Below are 25,664 nucleotides of genomic sequence, written 5' to 3'. Positions count from 1 at the left end.
CCGCAATTCGACGGTATTGGCCTCCGGGATACAGTGCACCATTGTGACCGCTCTGGACAGCAATCTGGAGTTGGATGCACTGGCCAGGTAGACAGGAAAAGCCCCGCAAACTTTTTAATTTCATTTCCTGTTTGCCCAGCGTGGAGCGCTGATCAGCACGGACTGTATGGGAGATACTGGATCTGATCACTTTATGGGGAGACAAATCTGTTCTATCAGAGCTCCGTTCCAGAAGATGAAATGCCAAAGCATTTAAAAAAATCTCCAGACAGAGGCCACAGCAGGAAATCAACACAGTGCTGCGTGACAAGCGTAACGGAAAGCCAAAGAATCAAATGGACACTCATGGAGGGAGGGAGGGGGGACTGAGGACTCCAGCTATCCCACAGTCCCTGAAAAGCATTTGCATTCTTGGCTGAGCTCCCAATGCCTGAAGGGTCAAAAACATTGTCCCGGGTGGTTCAGGGTATATCTCGTCAATTTACCTCCCTTTCCCCCCCATGAAAGAAAAGGGAAAAAATCGTTTCTCGCCTTTTTTTTCAATGTCACCGTATGTCTACTGCATGCTGCTGGTAGACGCAGTGCTGTGGCGCTGAACAGCAGCATCCCCTCCCCTTCCTTTCCTGATGGCAGACGGTACAAAATGGTGGAAAACCATCCTCATCATCCCGTGAATGCTCTTGGCTGGCCTCGGTGAGGTCGGCTGGGGGCACCTGGGCAATAATGGGAATGACTCTTGGTCATTCCTGGCAGACAGTGCAAAAGGATTGAAAACCGTCCTCAGCATAGCAACTGGAGGCTGAGCTCCATCAGCACCCCCCCTTTCATGTCTAATGAAGATTCTGTACTGCCTGGACTATCATAGCAGCGGGAGGCTGCCTCCCCCTCATTTTATCTCACTAAAAAGTCAGTGTTTCTTATTCCTGCATTCTTTATTACTTCATCACACATTGTGATGGGGGGACACTGCCACGGTAGCCCAGGAGCGTTGGGGGAGGAGGGAGGCAACGGGTGGGTTGTTGCAGGGGCACGCCCTAGAATGGCATCATCATTTCTGCAGGATCTCTGGGGCTCTGGCCCGGAGCGGCTGTGCTCTCTAGTTCTCTAGTACACTTGCCCCATATTCTAGGCAGGACTGACTCTATTTTTAGACAAAACATAAAGAAGGGAATGACCTGGGGAGTCATTCCCATTTTTGTCCATGCGCCCCTGGCCGACCTCAGTGAGGCCAGCCAGGAGCACCCATGACAACAGCAGATGGTACAAAAGGATTGATAACCATCATCGCCAATTTCCAATTGCAGACGGAGCTATAGCTGGTAACCGTCTCTTTAACCTTGCAAAGGCAAATGAATGCTGCTGTGTAGCACTGAAGTACCGTGTCTGTCAGCAGCATCCAGTACATATACATTGACAGTGACAAAAGGCTAAACGGGTTGCAAGGTTGCCATGCTATGGCGTCTGCCAGTGCAATCCAGGGAAAAAGGGCGCGAAATGATTGTCTGCCGTTGCTTTCATGGAGGAAGGATTGAGTGACAACATTTACCCAGAATCACCCACGACACTGTTTTTGCATTGGGATCTCAACCCAGAATTCCAATGGGTGGGGGAGACTGCGGGAACTATGGGATAGCTACGGGATAGCTACCCACAGTGCAACGCTCCGGAAATCGACGCTAGCCTCGGTACATGGACGCACACCGCCAAAATGATGTGCTTAGTGTGGCCGCGTGCACTCGACTTTATACAATCTGTTTTAAAAAAAACGGTTTATGTAAAATAGGCATAATCCCGTAGTGTAGACATACTCAATTATATTAGGGAAGGTTTAACCAGTTCAGATAAGATTAAAATTGATACAGAGCTTTGCCCAAAAGCGAACTTGAACCCACCTGTTTCAGAGGTTTGAAAAGTTCAGATAACTTTCCTTGTTACTGTTTTACATTGTCACATGCCTCTATGCTTTCTTGCTCTATTTGGGACCAAATATTCAGTAAAGAATGATTATTTACCCTACAACAACTGTTGAGGTTCTTTGAGATACTGTAGTCAGCATGTAGCATTGTAGTACATTCATGCACATGAAACTGGACATTTCTGAGTAGCAACATCCCTCAGGGCTGTATGTGTGCCCTGAGCGTCCTCGTGATCCCATAGGAGGGCATAAAGGGCAGTAGCTGTGACCCTCCTGTAGTTTCCTAGCTAGCAGAGGGCAGGTCACAGGATCCATGGTGACTACAACATCTCAAAGAAATATAGTTACTGTAGGGTCAATAATGTTCTTTCTTCTTTGAGTATGTGTCAGTGTGGAGCCAACGCTGGATGCTGAGAATGAAGTACTGCTCTTTCAAACGTGGCATCAGGCCTGGCTAACATGTCCAGGGTGTAACTTTTAACAAAAGTTAGTGGGTTGCTCCACATTGCTGAAGCAAGAGACTGGCACTGGCACATTTCTGAAGCAGGCAGAAGATGCAGCCTATGCCCTGGTGGAGCATGTCTGGATGTTTGGAAGGAGAGGTTCACCAAGCTCTCTGTTACCACATGGAAATACACTGAGTGCCCATTTAGAGATTCTTTGTGATTTTGGGAAAATGACTGGCAGGTTAATTGATTATTTAGGTAAAATTCCAAAACCACTTTGTGGATGAACGTTGGGCATGATCTCAGTACTACCTTGTCCATGTGAAAGAAAGTGTAAGGAGGCTCAGCCATAAGGGCTTGGACCTTACAGACCCTCCAGACCTTAGGTATCAGCAACCAGAAACATGGTCTTGTGAGAAAGGTGGATGTACTGATCAATCCAACAGCATCTCAGGTGGAGGCTCCCTGAGTGTTAGGAGGAAGATGTTGAGATCCCTTGTAGGTATTGGGTCTCTAATAGGTGGGTAAATATACAGGAGACCCTTGAGGAATCTTGATACTGTCAGATATGAGGAGACTGAGTACAACTGAAAAGGAATGTGACATGCTGACAGTGTTCTCAAATTTCTCCATGCAGCACTGAATGCCAGTCCAGCACACTGCAAATGCAGCAAGTAATTGAGGATCTTTATTATTGGTGCCTCTATAAGGTCAAGATTATGTTGGACTGCCCATATGGAGAATTATTTTTGTTTGGAGGAGTCAGTCTTCCTAGTAATGGCTTCTGACCCTATAAACATTTCTCTAACTTGTCAAGAATAGTCCTTGGCACTGTTGTTCAACCACCCTACATCCAACCTGTCAGGTGCAATGACTACAAGTCTGGGTGCAATATCTGACTGCTGCTCTGAAATATCATGGCTGGGCAGACTGGGAGATGGGTGAGATGCTGACAATTGCTAGAGGTCCAACAATCAGAACTGTCTCATACAGTAGGGTGCTATCAGGATCAGTGTGACAGTAGCCCATCTGACCTAGAATATTACATAGGAGAATTTCATTTGTAAGGACTAGGGACTACCATAAGCAAGAAGGCATCTGTAGGGAGCCCAGGCTCATGCTCCCTGTGAGGGAGAAGTCCAGACAATTTGCACTGTTATCTGTGGTGAACAGATCTATTATGGGAGTCTCCCGTTGGCAAAATATTGACTTTAGGATGGATTTCTGCAGTGATCACTTGCTGTTTACTTCATATCTGCTTGAAAAGACTGCCTGCCAGACTGTTGCTGGCTCCTGGAAGGTGAAGCATTAGTAGGGTTACTCCATCGTGATGACACCATAGCTACAACCTCATTATTTCCTGTCAGAGAGGGAATTACTGGGCACCTCCTTGTTTGTTCACATAGTGCATCATGGATGTATTGACATTCAAGATCTGCACTTGATCTTCCACAAAGTTCTGCGGAACAGGCAGGGAATGCTATACAAGCCAGCCAGATGGCCCTGAGCTCTAGGATGTTCATATATAATTTCAAATTGTCCTGAAACCAGGCCCCTTTTATCTGCAAATGGCTTAGGTGGGCACCCTAAACTGGCACTGAGGTGTCCATGATAAGTATTGTTAGGAAGGGAGTCAGAGAAAGGAACCCTTGATTGCTTTGGTACAACCACCAAGTGAGTTATCATAGGACATAGGGTGGGACAGTGACTCTTACAGTGTTTGGACAGGAAATATACCAACCTCTGCCATAGATGTAAGGGTTGCAGGTGAAGTCTGGCAAAATGGAATCGCGTATATACACACTGCCATGGCTCAGTATTCCCAGACATGTATGCATCATTGAATTCAACTGCAGGTTATTTGACACTGACTGGAGAGAGATAAGAATCTGCCTTCCAGGAGGTAGGTTCTTGCCAATCATGAATTAATCAGGGTTCCTTTGAACTCTGTTGTCGATGATGGTGAGATAATTTTTTGTAGGCCAAAAGAAGTCCAAGCTGGGTGAAGAGGGAATACATAATCTATGGCTATTATGGTCTCTTGCTGGGACTTGCCTCTGATCAGCCAGTCATCCAGGTACAGGTAGTTATGAATTCGCTGTTTCCTCAAATGTGCATTTTGTGAATACTCTTACTAACATGGAGAGTTCAAATGGCAGTCCCTTGTACTGGTAAAGTTGGACTCCACTGTGAAGCAGGTACTTCCTGTGGGCAGGGTGGATACCTATATAGAAGTACGCATCCTGCAAGCTGAAAGCCACAAACCAGTCTTGAGCTTGGAGAGATGGAATGATGGAGACAAGCAATATCATCCTGAATCTGAGGTAGGGCATGTGTTTGTTCAGTATCTTCAGGCCTAGGATAGGATGAAGATCTCCTTTCTTCTTGTGAATGAGGAATACTAGAAGTAGAAGCCTCGTCCCCTGAATTCTGATGGCTCGTCCACTATGGTTCCTAAGCAAGGTGGCCACTTCTGCTTATAAGCAGCTCTCATGAGAAGACCGATGTGAAATGGGGGTGCATGGAAGGAAAGAATGGAATTGGATGGGGTAGTCATGGGCAATAATGTCTAGCACCCATCTGTCTGATGTTATCACAGACTATGTCTGGTGGAATGGTATAAGGCAGCTTTCAAAGATCTTGCTCTTTGGACTGGCTTTGTTGTGGATCTTGATAGTTCTGTCAAATTTCCTGGGGTGCTGTGAAGGAAAGGTGCATTACTGAAGAGGAAGAAGGGTGGTAACTCCAGTTATACCTAGTTATTTTCTTGGCATGATGAATCAGGGTGTCTGTTGTGATAAGATGTCTGGGGCTGTCTTGTCTGGGGTTAAGGACAGCATGGCTTGCAGAATGGGGCAGGACTGATGATTCCCAGGGAATGCAAAGTGATAAGGAATCTTTAAGGAATAAAAAGCACCATCGGCTCAACGAATAATTCCATGTCTTCAATTGTGGTTTGTACTTCCCTGGGAATCCCCAATACCTGAAGACATGTTGTTCTGTGCACAGTCTCTTTAATGACCATAGATCTGGCTGTGGTCTCAGAAACATCCATTATGGTCTATAAAGCCAACATGGCCACTAATTGGCTTTTGTTATTTATATCTTTGAGCTCTTTCCTGTTCTCACTTTGGAGCTTTGACAGGAAGGGTGCCACTCTATTCCAGGTCAAAAAGACATATCTGGCCAAATGGGCCTGGCAGTTTGCCTCTTGCAAACTCCTATAAACTCTTCTGGTTGTGAAGATGTCACAGCAAATTTCTCATGATTGGAAGAAAGTGGAGGAGTAGGATTTACTCTCAAATAGATTGTGATTTTTCAGGTTCTTGTCCTTCTGTTAGATTTGGATTTCTCCTGCATCTCTGAGATGGCCAAACAGTTCAGGTTGGAATGGGAGTAGACATAGGCTAAATCTTTTTGAGGAACCTGGCTTTTCTACCTCTTTTGCAACTGGTGGTGTGACATTACACTCCATATTCTTTATGAAATTATGCTTATCATATGGATATGACACATCTGAGAAGTAGTTTATGCAAGATGGCTCGTGGAAGATATCATTGGAAAGGTTATGATTTACTGAATGTGATTATCTAATTTGTATGCATGTATTATTTCTGTATCTAAAGTTAGGAATATGGACTATGTAATAATTACAGCTAGGTGTGTATTGGGAAGACACCCACCAGATGACAGGCTATCAGACTTGATGGGCTATTAGGAAGGAACAACAAGACTGTGAAGATACTCATGCCTCTCCTTCCTGGGAGACGTCCTGGGATGTAACTGAGACACTACTAGGTCAGGTGGTCTTGTCACCTGATACTAAATATTATCTTGGTCTTCTTGTAGCTTTCACCTAAAAGGGAAGGGGGGGTCAAGTTTGGAAAACAAAGGATTCCCACCTTATGTAAACCTTATTTAAGGATGAGGAGGGAGACAAATGGGACTCCTCTCCATGGCCTGGCTGCCCAAGAAGAAAGTCTGCTAAAGACACCTGAAGGGAAGGCAAGGGGGGAGTCCAGACGGAGACAGGGGTCTAGTCTGAAAAGAAATATAACTGTAACGCTAAGCTACAGAAACTTTTCAACCTGCCTAAAATAACATTTAGGGTAAGAAATTACATTTTGTAACCTGTTTCTTAAGTGTATTGAGCTTAGCTTGCATATTTTGTTTTATTTGCTCAGTGATCTGCTTTGTTCTGTCTGATATCTTGTATATTCACTTAAAATTCACCTTTTGAAGTTAATAAAACTTATTTCTTGTTTATAATATAACCTCATTTGTACAATTTATAATTGGAGGAGGGGTAAGAGGCTGTGCATACCTTCCTCCACACTGAGGGAGGAGGCAGATTTCATAATATACTTTTGGGTCTGCACTCCAATGGAGGTGGACACCTGCGTGCTGGGGCAAGTCCCTTAAACTGAGTCTTCACAGAACTGATCTCAGTGTCTGTGTCGTTCTGCAGTTGGGTATGGCCCTGCCTGTGTGTGTGATGGTGGAGGCTTAGTGGACTGGCTCAGCAAAACAGGTAAAAAGGGTGCCCAAGCTGGCATAACAGGTGGGCTCAGTGGTATCTCAGCACATCCCGTGGCATCCTAAGGGGGGCAACCCATCACAGGTGGTATTATTGCTGACATTTGCCACAGAGCCTCAGCAGGGTCAATCAGCCCTGGCCAAAAAGTTCAGTAACTTATGAGATCTTTCTTGTATGATGGATGCCTCTCTCTACAATCCTCTGAAGTCTTGAAATGACTTAAAGCATCTGACACTGGGGCTGTAAGAAGCTGGTTTGTCTGGTACCAGAGAATGAAAGGCATACCAAGCATCTACTTGGTATACAGGACTTTCTTAGACTTTTAATGGGATTAGTGTGTCATGGGAAGAGCAGAGCATGAATCTGCCATGCTGAGGTGTACGATAAAGGGGAGGCTGTACATGGGGGTGGGGAGTGTCTGACAGTCCACATTCAGTCCAAACAAGTTAACATCATTCATGGCAGTTCTTTAGAGATGAAACAGCTGAGTTCTGAAGAAGGTTTGAAGATTTTGCCAAAGCTAAAGACTAGTAGGTTGGACACTTGCTCAGTTCCATCTTGCTGCCATGAATGGTAAGAGGGAACTGAAGCAGAGTTGCAGCCGCCCCACACTTTATGCCTTCATACAGGAGCATGAGGAGACTAAGGGTGCATGTGTGGTTCCTGCTGGACATTATTACTCACAAGGCTCATGCACATGAGCTTTTACAGTGGTATCCACATTGACACATACTCAAAGAAGAAAGTGTGTTGTCACTGCCCAGCCAGAGGCAGGAAATATTGGTAATTTTGAAGTGAAAACCTATTCGAATTCACAAGGTCTGGATAAATTGATGATAAGAAATAAAAATTTTGCTAAAATTGTGATTGTAGAGGACTTTCATTCAGATACCAGGAAATGTTTTTATTTCTTATGAGCAAGACCCTCACTCCATTGAAGTCAATGGCAAAATTCATATTGATGTCAAACGGGCCAGGATTTCACCGTATAAGTTGTATTTTAATGAAATTGCAACTTTTTACCTTTTCCAGAAAAAAATAATTTTGTCTTTTCTATCTATCACATGGTAGCAGTGGCAATGAAAAAAAGGGAAATCTTTCATTGTTTTCTGTTGTAATAGTCTGTGTGTGTGTGTTTGGGGTTTTTTTGCGCAACAGTCAGGCCTTTTGACTGTATTAATTACAGAATAGCTAAAATCAGTTTCAACTAGACTAACGGACTCAAAGCATGCTGGGAAAACAATGTTACAGTAATAACGACTTCTTGAAATTAAATACCTTTTCTCAGGCTAGTGGAATAACTATTGGAAATCAACACACAGTTTAGTCAGTGAAGCATACTTAAGATTTTATAAAGAATAAAGAGCACCTTATCATTGCATATCAGTTAATCCAATTTACTATATCTGAGTAAAATCCACCAAGTAAACAAATACAAATTATTAGGTATATTAGAAAGATTTATAGGTTTACAGAACTGTAGACTGCAGAGGGGAGGAGTAAAGTGGGGCCAAATGCAGCCCATAAATATTTTACAATGTGGGTCTGATCTGTTGCTGTTTTAACATGGGGGATGTGGAGACTCCACAACCCAGCATCCAATCTGGCATCTTGATTTTCCACTTGGAACTCAGTGACATACTGTAAACTAATACTGATAGGGAGGAATTTCCAAAAGCAATCATCATTGGTCTACCTCTGTCCCACTGAAGTTAATGGTAAAACTCCCATTACTTACAAATGCAGCAGAATTAAATCAATGCTGAGCACCTTTGAAAATCTCACTCCTGCTCTCCATGGCATGAACTGCCTTATAGGGTGTGCTGAAAATCTTCACATTATGCAAATTAACTTCAGCCCTCATGTAGGCAACAACTGAGTGGGCTTGATGTGGAACAATATGCTAATATAGTGGTTCAAAGGTCAATCATTTCAAAGCAACATAAAGTTTATATTGTAACCATGAAGTTAAAATTGATTATGTTAGCTGGTTGCTACATACAGGTAGGATTATGCCACAAACATTAATCAAAACACATTAAAACAAGATGGATGGTCACTGAGGCAGAGTCTGAGGAGATATTAATGTAAATCCTTATTGTGACACCAAAATATTGCCTATAACATGAATGTAATCTCTGATTCGTTCCCCGCCCCACACACACACTCCTTGTCTTGTGCAAACAACCAATGTAAAAAAGTAGCTTAAGATCAGCAGTGGTATAGTTAAGACAACATCAAACTGATTTCTCTCTCCCCTTCCCTCCCCCCGCCTTTTTTTGGATGGCTTGCACTATTGCTTTACAGTTATGACTGATAATATTTCCTTCTTCTCTCTGTCAGAGACAGAAATACCTTCCCTAAAGTAGCTGAAAAATTAATTCCATATTACATTCATAATAAATGACTTCCATATACATTTCATCAGACTGCACATGGAGGCAGTTTTGTAAAATAACATACAGGACATTCCTCAGATTCACAAACAGAGAAGCTAGAAATGAATTATGCATCTCTGAGTACAGATTATGTGTCTTTCTCTAGTGGAAGAAAACCAATTGCCAATAATTACTGTACCTTCATGTATATCATTCACCTTCTCTGATGTGTCAAAATTAAATTAATAACTTAATAATAAAAAGGGACAAACTTGCTTTAAAAAAAACAAAAGAAAAAACCAGAACCAAAACAAACAAACAGAAAACAAAAAGCTCAGACAAACATCATAACCCCAATGAACTGAATTGAATAATTAGTTTATTGGATCTTTATTTCCTATAAGAAAATTTTCATTTTCTGTTAAACTAAAGAGAAAAGTATCTCTTTCAGAAAATATATCAGGAAAGATTTCATAAAGCTAAGGTTTCTAAAAAAGGATTTATGATCTTGATCAACTATTATATCAAGTAACACTACAGCTTCAGAGATGAAGTTATATCTATACTTTTTAAGATAGAGTAACTCCTCACTTAAAGTTGTCCTGGTTAACATTGTTTCGTTGTTTCATTGCTGATCAATGAGAGAACATGCTCGTTTAAAGTTGCGCAATGCTCCCTTATAATGTTGTTTGGCAGTCGCCTGCTTTGTCCACTGCTTGCAGAAAGAGCAGCCCATTGGAGCTAGCTGGTGGGGGCTTAGAACCAGGGTGAACCAGCAGTCCCCCATATCAGCTCTCCTAAGTTCCTTGTGCGGCAGCCACCCAGCAGGCTATCGATTGCAGGGCAGTTCAGTTGTCCCTCCCCCCACTGCCATGTGCTGATCCTGCCCTCTGCCTTGGAGCTGCTCCCGGGAACCTCCTGCTTGCTGTGTGGGGGGGTGGGGAAGAAGAGGGGTGCTAATGTCAGGGTACCCTCCTGTCCCCCCGCTCCTTTACCCCATCTCCACAGAGCAGGTGGGACACAGCAGGGCTCAGGATGGAGGGTGCTTGCTGGCAGCATCTGCTGTCTCAACTTGCTGATCTACTTAAAAAGGCAATGTACTTAGAGTGGGGTCATCGTACTTAAAGGGGCAATGTGCATATCTCTCTCTCTCTCAGTGTGTGTCTGTCTCTCTCTGCCATGCTGTCTCCCCTCCCTCCATTCATGCTGCCTTGTAGAATGTGAGGCTACATTAACAACAATGTGTTAACCCTTGAGGGCTCAGCTGAATGCTAGTTCGTCATTTAGCAGTAAGGCATTCCTGGGAAATATCCCACCCTCTCCCACCCTCTGACTTCACCACCTCAACTAAGCTTTACAATCATCATTGCTGTGTACAGTATTAAATTGTTTGTTTAAAATTTATACTGTGTGTATATATATCTAATATAGTCCTTTGTCTGGTGAAAAAAATTTCCCTGGAACCTAATACTCCCTATTTATATTAATTCTTATGGGGAAATTGGATTTGCTTAACATCGTTTTGCTTAAAGTCGCATTTTTCAGGAACATAACTACAGAGTTAAGCGAGGAGTTACTGTACTAGGACCAATGAAATCTAGTTTAATACCTTGCAAACCTTAGTCTTAATCACTAGTTTAAGTATCAACAATAGATGTAGCCAATAATTCTTTCTACAATGTACCTAATTATAAAGGTCATGTAATTTGCCAAAGAAATAGAACTAATTTTTAAAGGTAGTCAGCAGGAAAAATGTTAAAAGTTGTGACGGGTGGATATCACATTTTAATCTAGTCTTCAAGTGGCTAACTTCCTTAAAAATGCTTGTACTAGAGACTCTAAAATGCTAAAACTTGTAAAAGAAGTGATTAAAACATAATACTTTATGTCTCCTACCACAACATACCACAACTAATTGTAGCATGAATTCAGGCATTACTACATCATTCTTGTCTGATGAGATAATTCTGGTTCTCTTGAGAACATTATGCCAATACATATAGTTCCCCAGTTACATAATGATAATGTCTTCTAAGCCTGCACTCAGGAACTAACTCTCACTGATGCTCACTCTTCAAAATGAGGCCACGTATTTAGGTGCCTAAACATAGATTCACAGTATATCTACAGAGCAAAAACAAACAAAAAACAAAACAAAACAAAACCTGTCTCAGTGCCTGGATCAATTGACTTGCTCCCAGGGCTTGCTCTATGGGGTTAAAAATAGACCTGTAGACATTTGTGCTCAGGCTACAGAGTGGGGTCTGAGACCCAGCAAGGGAGAAAGGTCTCAGAGCCCAGGCTCCAGCCCGAGCCCAAACACCTACATGAGCCCAAGCACAAATGTCTACATGTCTATTTTTAGCCCCATAGTGTAAGCCCAAGTCAATTGACCTGGGCTTTGAGACTTGCTGCCATGGGGGATTTTGTGCTGTGTAGATGTTCCCTTAGAAGCCTATGTGTTGAAAATATGGTCCTTAGTTTCTACTTCTATTTGATCTGTGTATATATTATAGTTTCATAATCTAATTTAAAAATTATATTTCAACCAATACATCTGCCAAGTCTACTGTACGTATTTTAATTATACATTTGCAAATATTTACGCTTCTCTTTTAATATATTAAAACACTTATCATTCTCATTCAACGTACCATATAAGAATTTGAGAGTGATCCTTCAAGATTTACAATTATATCTTATATTGGTTTTATTCCTCTAATAAAAATAACAAAAAGTGAAACCCACCATTCTATTACTTTTATTACAAATAAAAAATTCTAAAACACAGGAACCACTCCAAAGTTAAGGTTGGAACTACACTTCCATTATAAACCCAATTTTGATTCTCATAAAAGCCACAGATACAGCAATATTGGCTTCTAAGCTAATAAATTAGGCCAGTGGCAGGGAGAATTATTTTTTACCAAGTTTGATTTAAACATCATAAGATTAATAAATTATCACATCCTAAAGCCTGAGACTGTCACCAGAGTTCAAAAAGTTTATTTTTTAAAAAACAGCTAGTAACAAAACAAAACAAACAAAAACGAGATAGGTTAAAATTGCTTTTTAGGCTCATATAGCTGTGCTCTGGTGCACAGAACCAAGAATTAGTTGAAAAAACTGTAGATTTGAAAGTTACTAAATTTTATTAATATCAGGATGTCTTAATGGCTCCAACGAACTTAAAACAGACCATGAAATGACTGCTGGATATTTACATTGCCACAAAATTCTAGGTTGAAATTTTCAAAGTCATCCAGGGCTTCTCAATGGAAGTTGTCCACATCTCTCAGTTGCCTTTGAAAATCTCAACCCTAGCCCCTTTCTTTGCAGACAGAACTCATAATGTAAAGTGATCATTAGGGAGTATTGTAATAAAACAGAATTTTCTCCTAATGTGTCTATCAGAAGATCTACGGGTTGAAGGAAATATCTGGATGTGCTGTCCCTCCACAACCCTCTTGCCCTCCCTTTCCTCGCTTCTCAAGAGGGTATCCTCCTTTCTGTGTACCTTCCGAGGGCTGCAGGAGATGGTCTCTACTCCTTTGGCTCTTAGAAGATATACAAGAGTGAGGCTTTGCCCCTGCAGACCTCAGAAGGCAGGGGAGGGAAGAATAGCCCCCAGGCACCATGTTCACCTCAGTCTCATGTTACGACTATTAAAAGAACGGATATCCCCAGATCAAATCTTTGCTAAAAGGAGTTAAGGTTATGGGCATGTGTCTGTGATTTGGGAGTACATTACCTCCCAAGAACACCCGAGTTAAAATAACCAACTAAATGTTGTGAAATCAAGTAATCAGGAGTTAAGTTTGCACTTCTCAAACAATGACTCAATTGAAAAAACTACTATAACCATAACCCTATTCCAGCAAAGGTAATACATACTAATCTACATCCCTGATGAGCATATATGCTTCAGTGTGTACAATATGCTAAGAGACAGTCACACCATGCTTTTTCAGGACTGTGGAGCATTAGTAGGTGCAGCAGAAATTTCCTTCTCCAGCCTCCACAACCAGTGATCTCTGGAATGCTGCTATTATTACAGCAGTGCCTGGAACCCAGTGTGCTAAGCACTGTGCAACAGAATAAGAGACAGTCCCTGACTTAAAAGGCTGCGATCCTGCCAAGTGGCTGTGATGGCAGACAAGGAGGGGCTGCCAACATCTTGTTTCCTTCTTTTCAGAGCACCATGAACTACAGGAGAGAATCTGGCCCTAAGTATTTAAACATCACCAAATATGAACCGTGTACAATTTTATTTAAGAATCCCCCTTCATTTGGACTGCTCTGGCATATGCTGGGAACACCAGACAATTGGCACAGTATTGGGAGAATGCAAAGAATGCCAAGCTGCTCTGTGAGGTTCTTGGCCTTGGCTGAGGATCTGGGCCAGAATTTCTTCAAATATACAGTCTGCTTCAAGGGTTAATGTATGATTAAAAGCACTATTTGGTAATGTTAAGGCTGTAACATGCCAGTTATCCCCAGGATGTATGTGATTAACTCCTATACACGCCAATGGCACTTACATTCAAGTATCAAGGGATGGCTACAGGACTCATATCTGGCTGGGCAAAGCAAATGAAAACACAGTGCAAACTTTATTAAGCACACTGTTAAGATTTGATACTACTATCTTTTGCCACTCTGGATAAAATGAAATGTAATTGTAAATCAGAAACAGATTTGGAAAGTAAGTAGCTTGTCTTGTGTGCTCTTCTAAAGTCTGAAAAATCAGTTCTACACATGACATTCACTAATGGCATTTTTAAAATCAAAACCGATAATGTCTTTATATACAGCGTCCTTAATGAAAGAAAACACGTTTTGAATGCAAGAAAGCTTGTGTTTTACTGTAAGTGTAAAAATAAACACTTCACTAAGGAATGGAAGAAAAAATAAAGCACATTCAAATAATTTTATTACACTGTAAGCTGCCAATTCATCTGTGAGTAGTTTCTTCTCAGATGAAAAGAAATCAAAACAAGGGACAGATGTTGTACAAACCACATTTAAGATCGGTCACACACTGGCATTTTTCAAATGATTTTGGCTCATCTATTAAATAAGGTGTATTTTGTTGATTTTGAAAAGGGAAACATCAGGAAATATTTAAAGGCCAATTGATGCCAATTAACTTTGATCAGCAGAAGTTACATTTGAATCTTTTAAGATTCTTTTGCCTGTCTGGAATAACACACATTCCTAAAATCTAGCAAAACAACAACTTGATGATTAATGCCCGTTGGCAGTCCAACCACAAGCTTGCTCAACAGTGGGATTTTAAATAAACGGCTGTCTTTATGATGATGGAAAACAAATCTGACAATGTTCATGTTTTCTTGTTATGAAAATATGAACAGAAATCACTTTTTCCGTTTTAAGATGAAACTACCACACATCATGGAGACAGTCGCTTTCAGCAATCCAGATAGTTTTTAGAATGATCTCACAAGAATCCCAAATCCATAGCCCATAGAGGGTGAGAAAGCCCTTGGCATGATGACACCAAGCACTCACAGCATGCCACACAAGAGAGTCATAATTAACAAAGAAATCCTAGTATGTTACAAATTGTACCTGCCACTGCGGAAGGCAGAAGACCCATTGTAATAAGCCTCTGAGATTGACAGCATATGCAACATTAATGATTTCCCTTGGGTTCTAGGGTAATATTTCCTCACAGTGGGATGTAACTGAGAAATCTGCACCCAGCTATTAACTGTTTATAGAAGCTGAAGTTTAATATTTAATGGCCTGTACGGACTATTGAATTCTAATGTTTATAGATGGTTTTGGTGTATCCACTTCTAAAGCTGGTCTATCATGATCATATATACAACAGTTGGATAATCTAAAATTGCACCTTTGATGGCACAAAATACTCTTTACATTAAATAAAAGCATTGTATTTCGGGGTAACAAAAACTGTTGGAGATTTAAAAAATATATGTACTCTAACATTTGCATTTTAAAGTTGTTATACCAAACCAGACTTTTGAGCTATTTGCCATTATGCAGTATGAAACAAATGTTAAATAACTGCTCGGTGTAAATAAACAATCAGTACTTACTTCTAAATCATTAAAGAACAGATGTGTGTCTGCCAAATTGAAAATCATCTCCTCCATCCGTAGTCCAAGTGAAACTGAAGTAGGTGGATCCTCAAAGAAGAAATGACAAAATATCCTCAGTAACATACCTACTTCATATGCTAGAAGAAATATTCCTCAGAAGCAGAGAATACTGAATACATCAACTGATGGGTCTGCCTACATAGTTAAAGTTGGGCTCCCCTAAAACATTGCACCATAGTATCTAAATATGTCAACATTTTAAAGGACACTTTAAATCCGTTGATAATGAAAACCCTGATTCTGCAACTGGGCAAACTCCTTCACCCATGCAGAGCTTCACTGCCTTCAATGGAGCTCTGAAGAGATATAAAGGGTCCACTTATCCTGTTTCAATTGCAGGATTGGGACCTCCCCTGCCCTCCAAGATTTAAGTACTGTGCACAGATTTAAAACAACCATTGTCTCAATAATACAGTCCTCACTCAAGCAAACTCCCACGAGTAAGAGGATTTGATCATTAGCCTAACTATTGCCTTTAATAAATCACCATTAATGTTTAATTTACAAACAGCAATAACATAAAATAACTCCTTAATTCTCTGCAAAACTGTGCTTTAATTATTCTTTAAATATAGCCCACCCATGCAGAATGAACAAATCTATTGTTTGTTATTAATACAGAACACACTAAATTCTCTGCAGAAATTACCATAACAACTTACTCCTTACTGAGTTAATAAACTCAAGAAGTGTGTTCAGCATTGTGGTTACCAAATGCATTACAGATGTTTGTCCTGTTTTGATTTTTATGTGTTTTATATATTTTCTATCTGAAAATTGAAATAAGAGTCTAATACATTTATTTTATGTACATTCTCTCGCTTAAAATGCTTTCTCAAGAATATCCGAGAGCATACTCTTTCACGGTTGTATTTTGTATGTTATAGTGCTTCATGACACAATCAATTAACTAAACATTAGTTCATCAGGAATTACATTTTATAATAAAAACAGGATTGCAGGAACAGTTCTCTTTTTTCTTAAAATCTGCTTAGATTCTACAACTGACAACAACTCAAAATGGGAACTTTAATAGGTTTAGCCTCCAGTTTTTTCCTATATCAATCAAATTAATAGGTTTTTCATCAAGATTTCTGAAATTCCCAAACATTTGTCCGTCACAAGACAGTATGCATTATTGGCAAAAAAACAGTTGAAAAAAGATCTGTTAATTTGGCAGCTTAGTCTGACATTTCCAGAGAACAGAAAATGAAATCAAAGATAATCTGAAAGAATATTTTGCAAAGAAGCATTTAGACATGCAGATGTCTAAATAATAAAGCTCTAACACACAGAGACAATTTTTATACAATTCACTAACAAGTTGACACACAATAAAAAGTGAGCATTTTTCTAAGTTAAATAAATACTTCTGAACCCCTATAAAAGAGGATTTTAGTGTATGGCTACAACTGCATCATGCCAGTTTGATGGCAATATTAAGCACTTTGCCCTTACAAATCAGTCTTGTATTTATATTTTGCATCAACAAAAATTTCAGACGAGAAAATTTTGATTCGTAATGCGAACGTGAAGATTCATCTGCTTGCTTTAAAGTATGAATCAGACTCCTGTTTTTCCTCTTTTGTGATGCTGGTAGTTTTATTTTATTTTCCTGGAAGGGAAGTGTGTGTGTATGTAGGGAGTTAGGAAGGGTCTATATTCTCGTAGAAGCCCTAAGAATGGCTCTCCTCCTCACCACACATGCCATCTTTGTGGACAGTTATAATCTTAGCATCTTTTATAGTTCATAGGTAACATTTCTTATTTCAGTTGCAGGGATTGCTGTTCAATGAAGTAAAACACTCCCTGCTTCTAAGGGCTGACTGTGCTAGCTCCACAGAACTCCCAGATCCTGCCAACCTAGGGAGCTGGACACTGGAACTATGCACTTGAGACTGGTCTCCCGCACGACAGCGCAGATCACTAATACCAAGCACCACTATGGCACTTCAATAATAGAACACCACCACCGCCCACCACCACCAGATAACTGACCCAGTCCCATTCAAATGTTATGCTCATGCCTGTTCGCGACTTTGCATGTTATTTGGGAAAACAATGCGAGATACTGGCTCTCCATAGTTGTTACAATGTCACAATCAAAACTTTTAAAAAAAGTGTCTCTAAAGAATATTGTAAAGAAAAGTTGATTTTGTGAATGATTAATTTTAACAACTTTTAAAAAAAACACACACGAGTCAGAATAGGTATATTTTTAAATTGCATGATGTGGACCATTTAGCTCAAATGTTATTTTAAACTATTACACACAAAAGAGAGGGGTTCTCTCTCAAGCTACCTTTTTAATTTAACTAGAAAAAAGAAAAGAAAAACAAGATCAATGACATTTCCTGAAAAATGTCACATCAAATCCCATAAAGGCAAAACATGAAGCAAAACAGGTTACTTTTAAAATAAAACGTAAATCTTTGATTAAACACCAAATACTTGATTAGAAGGGTCGGTTGTGCCTAAAACTATACTTAGACTGCTGCCTTGGATACCACATTTAGTGGGCTGTAAGGACTTCTCTATATTGGGGTTTTAGCCAGCACTGTAGCTGCACTGATGTAACTGCACCAATAAAAAACAGGACGTGCACATCAACCCAGGGTGGTTTACAGCAGTGCAGTGTGTACTTTGATTAGTTACAATGGTGGCTAAAACCTAAAGATGACAAAGCTAGATAAGGCCAGCATAATATATGATGCCAAGCCCTCTTTTGGAATGTAAAGCTATTAATTGCAAGGCAATTACTGTGAGATGTAGCACAATGAAGAGGCTAACAATCTGTTCTCATTTATTAGGATTTGCAGTTCAATGTGCGCATCTTTTAAGGAATAGCCAAAATCAGGTGCAAATCTAAGAGAAATAAACCACTTAGTTGAAAGAAGAAATTCCACTGTCCAATCTGTTAAACAGGCCTTTTCTTTTTAATACTGGCATTAGAGCCACAAACATTGTATATATGTCATTTGCAATTTCTACCCATTTGATGCCTTTGTCAGGGGGAAAATAAGAAGCTGAAAAACAGGAAAGATCACTCTGAGTACACAGCTTTGCTTATTTTCTACTTAGGCTGACTGGTAACAATTGAAGGCTTAAGTGAAACAAGATTTTTGTTTTTCTTAAATCTTTAAAATATATAACCCCCCCCACACCCACCCCCACAAAATATCTTGTATTTAGCAGACTATCTCCTTAAAGTATCTAATGTAAAAGTTTCCACAGAAAATGGAAATACATAAGGGTCACAGCATTTCCAGTGCCATTCCAACTGTGTATCCACCTGTCTCAAGTTATCAATACTATACATGGGGCATCAACTTCTTCCCAGATTCCAGGACCCATTCAGTAGGCAGCTGGCTCAAAACATCAGGTTTATGTGGAGCTAGCAGCTCCAATGTCAATTAAAATAACTGTTAACCACAAGCGTCGGGACAGACAGATTTCCCTTTCTCTTTTACACTTTGTTTTTGCCTAAGAGCAAATTACAACATACTGTAGTTCCAATAATATTTTTTTAGTTAGTACATTTGTATTATTATACTCATTTCAGACCACTATTTTTGGAAATAGCAACATTCAATTGGGAAGAAAAATGTCTCAGTCTTCCAGATTAAATGATAACACTAGAGCATGTTTATGATTTTGCTCATAAATAACATCTGAGGGACAGAGGAGAAAAAAAAAGTAACAAAGAGATAAACGGAGAAGGTGATGTAAATGGAAAAGATGAAGGGAGAGCAAATGGAAAAGGGGAGCAAAAACCAGAAGAAAAATAGTAGGAGAGAGATAGAGGCCAAGAAAAAAGAATATATTATCTGTTCAGCAACAGTTCCAGTCCTAGTCACGGGAATCCTCAAGAAGAGCTCAGGCATTAGAAAAGTGGATCAAGAGGGAACAGACAGGTTACAGTGTTGCCATTTCTCACTATATTTAATGCTTTCCTTAAGATCCAGCTCCTCTAGTTAATTGGTTATGTGAGAACCTCAGAGTCCATTAAAAATTAAGCTTCTAACTCTCCTGGTTGTGGATAAAAGCTTGAAAATGGGAAGCCTGAAGGCTTAAAAACCAGAAAGCAAACAAACAAAAAAAATATTAAAATCTCATTATTTTTGGACCTGGATTATGATGTTTTTAACAGTTGGGACTGGTAATACTGATGTCAGAAAACTTAAAGACACCATCAACTGGGAAAATCAGATTTCTATCTAAAAATTGTGTAGCTATTACTGTCACAAGAAGCCCCTACGATTACTATACAAGAGGGAAAAGTATTTTCCCCTATTTTTTCCAGTTTGTTCACTGTTGTGCATTTGACAGCACTTTGGCTGTGATCCAAAGACCATGGAAACCAGTTAATATTTTTCCTATAACAGTTTAAATTGTGAAGAACTTGTGGGGCTAATGTAATATAACAAAGCACACATGAATCTAAAGTGCACATTTTACTATTAAAGCTGGGAACCTGCAAGCCATGTATACACTCTGCTTATTCTCATTGTTCCAATATTCTCTTCCAAAGCAAAGGCTACCTCGGATCACCATCTTCTTCCCATTACTTTTGTTAAAACAGTTCCTTCTAATATCAAATATGCTTTGTTCCCACAGGTAATGTCCAAAGAAGGTGGAATAAAATCTAAACTTGTTGTAATGCATGTTGCTTTAACATGGCCTAATTCTGCAATGTGCCAATGAGATCCAGTGTGTATTTACTGAATGGTAGACACATTCTGTCACATACGCAGTCCAACTAAGCTACGTCTCAAGTAACTGGTTTCTATAGTGACTGAATTGCTATCATGTGTCACTCATCTCCTTTTAACTTGCATATTCAGCTACCTACAGTATGCGTTTATGTCAAATTGCTACAAAGTAATGTCAGGAATCAAACATAATTCATTACAAAATTATTAACCCATTGCTTTTAACAGGAGAATTTAGGGTTCAATCATTTTGGGCTGACACCTAAATACAAGATTGGCATGTGAAAACAAACAAATATTTTGATAACACTTAGGCATCAGCCGTGAAAATATAGGCTTTGATTATATAAACATTGCTCATGTTGAGTAGCACTTGTAGTCAACAAGACTATTTTTTTGAGTGTGTGTTACTCACTGTGACAAATAAACAAGTAGATTCCAATGATTGAGAACAATTTTATATATCGTAGAATATATCAGCCAATTTTACTTATAATTTGCAAAAATAAGGATTTATTAACATAGTAAACCAGTTTACAGAAGAGTAAACCACTAAACTGAAAAGTAGCGTTTGACAATCCTATGCTAACCTTTTCACATAATAAAAAAAAACAATTACTAATTGTTCTTCGAGATGTGTTGCTCAGGTCGATTCCATGCCAGGTGTGCACACGATGTGTGCACGACTGCTGGCGATTTTTATCTTATTGGTATCCATAGGACCAGCTCTAGTGCCCTCTTCAGTTGTGCCCATATGCACTGGTATAAGGGTCACCACCAGCCCCACACCCTCTCAGTTCCTTCTTGACAGTAACTTTAACAGAGGGGTCGGAGGGTAGGTCATGGAATAGATATGAACAACACATCTCAAAGAAAAACAGTTACAAAAGGTTAGTGACCCATTCTTCATTTTTCTTCTTCGAGTGCTTGCTCATGTCCATTCAATGCTAGGAGACTCACAAGCGATACCCCAGAGGTAGGCTCAGAGTTCTTGGATGTGCTGACTGCAACACTGCTCTCCCAGCACTGGCATCGTCTTGGCCCTGTTGGGTGATGCCTTAGTGGAATGCTAAGGAATGAACCAATAATCAGGTTGCAGCTCTGCAGATATCCTGGACTGGTACCTGCAGGAGGAATGCGGCTGATGAAGCCTGGGCTCTTGTGGAATGAGTGGTTACAATGGCTGGAGTTAGGACATTCGCCTGCTCGTAGCAAGCCTGAATAGAGGTGGTTATCCAGGACAAGCTTCTTTGGGATGACAGAGGTAGCCCTCTCATCCTTTCCACTATTGCTACAATGAGTTGCGTGGATTCCTGGAAGGGCTTAGTTCTCTCAATATAAAAGGTGACGGCCTGCCTAACGTCCAACTTATGAAGCTGACGTTCCTCAGTGGGCTTTTGAGATTTTGGGAAGAAGACAGGTAGAAAAATGATCTGGTTGTGTGGAATTGTGACACCATCTTTGGTAGACAGGCCAGATGGGGGCGCAGTTGGACTTTGCCCTTGAAGAACACCGTGTAAGAAGGTTCCAATGTAAGGGCTTTGATCTCAGAAACCCTTCTGGCCGACATGACAGACACCAGGAAGGCAACCTTCCAGGAGAGAAGCAGTAGGGAGCACGATGCTAACGGCTCAAAGGGGGGCCCATGAGCCTTGACAAGAAGAGGTTTGAGTCCCATAGGGGTGCTGTCAGCTCACGAACCTTAGGATAGAGTCTTTCCAGCCTCTTGAGAAACCGGATGTTTATCTGCTGGGAGAAAACTGATCTACTGGAGGGTGGAAGGCTGAGATGGCTGCCAAATGAACCTTAATAGAGAACCAGGCCTTGCTACTTTAGGTGGAGCAGATAGTCCAACATAGACTGCAGAGGAGATCTGGATGGAGAGAGATTCTGTTCAGAGGCCCAATAAGTGAAACATTTCCACTTGGCCAAGTAAGTAGCCCTGGTGGAAGGCTTTCTACTCCTCAGCAAGACCTGTTGAACCTGATTCGAGCAGACCTGTTCCTCGGGGTTCAGCCATGCAACATCCATGCAGTCAGATGTAGGGAGGCAAGGTTTGGGTGAAGCAACGGGCCATGGTCTTGTGAGATCAAGTCTGGGTGGAGTGGCAGTGCGAGTGGCGCTGCCACCGAGAGGTCCAGAAGCGTGCCGAACCAATGCTGGCATGGCCACGCCTATGCTATCAGGATAACCCTTGCCTTGTCTCAGTTGATTTTTAGAAGAACCTTGTGAACCAAGGGGATCGGAGGAAAGACATACAGTAGGTAGTCTGCCCAGGAGAGCAGGAAGGCATCAGAGAGGGAACCTGTGCTGTGTCTGGTGGTGAATAGGTCCACCTAGAAGATGACTGATGACTTCTGGGTGAAGAAACCACTTGTGGCAAGAGGAAAAGGCTATGTTGAGCTGATCTGCCAGTATGCTTCAGTTTCCCAGGAGACGCTGTCACCACGAGGTCAATGCTGTCACAACAAGGTGAATGGGAAGCTGAATGTCCTTGTCTTTCCTAGCATGGGGTCCGAAGTCCCTGAAGATCTGGCACTTATCTTTAACATGTGATTCCCCCAGACACTTTAGATATCGAGAGTGCGGGTCACTCACTGGCATTAGCTTGCTGAAAGAGGCACATGGCTTTAAGCCCGAGGACATGGGCATGCCCAGCTCCTGGGGTGAAAACCGGGGCGGCTCTAGCAATTGCGCCGCCCCAAGCAGGGCGGCACGCTGCGGGGTGAGCTCTGGCGGTCGCCAGTCCCGCGGCTCCGGTGGACCTCCTGCAGATGTGCCTGCGGAGGATTTGCTGGTCCCGCGGCTCCGGTGGAGCATCCGCAGGCATGCCTGCGGGAGGTCCACCCAAGCCGCGGGACCAGTGGACCCTCCGCAGGCATGCCTGCGGCAGGTCCAGAGGAGCCGCCGGACGACCGGACCCTCCGCAGGCACGCCTGCGGGAGGTCCACCGGAGCCGCCTGCCGCCCTCCCGCTGGCATGCTGCCCCAAGCGCGCGCTTGGCGCGCTGAGGTCTAGAGCCGGCCCTGGGTGAAAAGTGTCTTGACGATAGGGATGTCTATTTATGCTTCTATAAATACTAACTCTAACTAAGAACTATGTAGATTAACTACAATAACTACACTCAAGAGGCCTTGCCACAACAAGAAAGATCGTTCCAGCAACCGTCACAGGCGGTAAGAAGGAACTGAGAAGGTGTGGGGCCAGCAGCGCCCTTTATAGCAGCACATAGGCATGTGATTCCTACGGATGGCACTAAGGGAAAAATCTCTGGCAACAGTGCCCATGGCGCTCACACCCCTAGCACGGAATGGACATGAGCAAGCACTCGAAGAAGAAAAACTGATACAGAATTATAACTTAAGAGCTTTATTTCAGTAGCAATGGATTCCAGGTTGGTCATCTTTTGATTTTATAAATCTTATAAAATGGATTGTAACCTGTGTGCAGTATGCTGCAAGCTACTAGACTATCTATTCATTCACTTATTACTTCCAAAATTATTCCAAAGTCAAACATGAGAATTCCTTAACTACACACAAGCAATTAATGTGATTTTAAAAAAAACAGATAATATAATCAATCTGGCTTGTAACAAGACAGATTTAAATCAAACAAGAAACAGATCAGACTTCAATTGCCAGTCATTTTGTTTTATAAAAACACAGAGAATTGTGAAATCTTTTCTTAGGACACATCAACTCACAAACTGCTTTCATTCACTTTACAACTGCATTTCTCTTGTGGCAAGTGATTGTGAAACCACTATTCCAAAACAACATTCAAAACTCCTCCTACACTTTTTAGGACATGAATAACAGCAAGGTTAAACTGACAAGCAGACACTTAAAAATTAATGATTAACATCAGAATAAAAAATTCAAGTATGGACAAATATATTACACTAATCTGTCCTGGACCCAAAAGTAATTTTTCCTCACTTATAGCCTATTTGAGGCATTCAAATATACTATTTCATTATTAGTGTGCCAAAAGGAAATGCAATACCTTAGCCCACAAGTCACTGAGCACTTCCTGAGAGGAGCTGAGCCTTTGTCACTCAGAGCTTGTCTTCACCATAGCAGAGACAGACGCTGCTGCAAACGATTCCACGGGTGTCGATTTAGCGGGTCAAGACCCACTAAATCGACAGCAGGGCGTTCCCCGGTTGACTCCAGTACTCCAGCTCCCTGATAAGAGTAAGGTAAGTTGACCGGAGAGCGTCTCCCGTCAATGCAGCGCAGTGAAGACATTGGGGTAAGTTGACCTAAGCAATGTCGACTAGAGTAACTTAGTTCAACTTACTCCGTAGTGAAGACACGCCCTGAGAAAGAAGCCAATGGGAGCTACAGACACTCAGCAGCCCCTATGATCAAACCTTTAAGTGGCGCAATTATTGCTTCCAATAATGTAATTTTTCTCTTATAGAAGGTAGGGAAGAAATGGAGGTGAGAAAAGCCCTCCCTCCCTTAGTCTTTCTACATACCCACTTAATACTTCAACATTAGTTTGTTTCTAGTGACATTCCCCTAACATACCGGTCCTTTCTGTGGAACAAAACACCTATACAGCAGCACATTATTGTAAATTAGTTCCTTGACACTTACCCTCCCATATCTGTTAGCATAGGACCCTGTAAGCAAGGAATGAAAAACGATGATCGTCTCATCCAAATCCCAAATGAATACTCTCTGTAAAAAAAGAACCAAATCAATGTGCCCCTCTGCAAAGTTGATACTTGAATCAATAAGTGTACAAATGAGAAAACTGTACTGAAATGGTCACATACTAACCTGACGGTTTCCTTACTATTTTCAGAAAAACTAACAAATTGCTCCAGAATGGAGTAAAACAATCTGCTAGTTTTGTACTACAATTACTACTATACCAAATTATTCTGTTAAGATATAAATATAGATATTGTTCAATGAACAAAGATAGAATAGTACAGTATGTTATTCAAAAGCCACTTGTGGGGAAAATCTGAAATACATTAAATAAAGCAATTGAAAATGAAACTTATCAGATTTGAATCTTCTTCTGTGTAGTATTCAAACTGAACAGCCTTGGTAAATTGCTATTGAGTATTGCTATTCAGTATGACCTCTGAAACTAAAACAAACTAAAACAAAAGGTTGAAATTTCTAAAGTCCACTTTCAACAGGACTTAGGCGCTTTTAAAAATCTTTCCCACAATAAATTGCAGTTTTGCCATTTAGAGCTAGTTGGAAATGTTATTTTCCCCCAAAATTTTGTTTTTGTCTAAATTTTCCAAGAAAATTTTGACTTTTGGCAAAAATTCAAAACCCCCAAAAAACATATTTTGTCTCACTGGATGACAATACCTCCCATGATGTACAACAGTCTTCCTTACTGCCAAGGGGAGCTAGTGGATCCTGGGAGTCTCTGGCCATGATGCATCATGTGAGATATAGTCTGGCCAGTGAGTGCAGCCCATCATAAGAACATAAGAACATAAGAGAGGCCGTACCGGGTCAGACCCAAGGTCCATCTAGCCCAGTATCTG

At 41.0% G+C, this 25,664-nt stretch overlaps 1 protein-coding gene across 19 annotated transcripts in view; it reads right to left on the bottom strand.

Annotated features, from left to right (window-relative positions):
• The window catches only part of EYA1 (EYA transcriptional coactivator and phosphatase 1), a 172,610-nt gene that overhangs the window by 47,134 nt on the left and 99,812 nt on the right, over positions 1–25,664 (bottom strand). For all 19 annotated transcript variants that reach the window (XM_045007469.1, XM_045007472.1, XM_045007475.1 and 16 more), the window contains 2 exons: positions 24,745–24,828; positions 15,363–15,452 (listed from right to left, as the gene is read on the bottom strand). In XM_045007469.1, coding sequence (XP_044863404.1) covers positions 15,363–15,452; positions 24,745–24,828 — 174 coding nt within the window. The remainder of the gene's footprint in view (positions 1–15,362; positions 15,453–24,744; positions 24,829–25,664) is intronic.

This window comes from Mauremys mutica, chromosome 2, assembly GCF_020497125.1.
Source record: "Mauremys mutica isolate MM-2020 ecotype Southern chromosome 2, ASM2049712v1, whole genome shotgun sequence".
NCBI classification, from domain to species: Eukaryota; Metazoa; Chordata; order Testudines; family Geoemydidae; genus Mauremys; species Mauremys mutica.
This window is presented reverse-complemented; position numbering and strand designations above follow the sequence as displayed.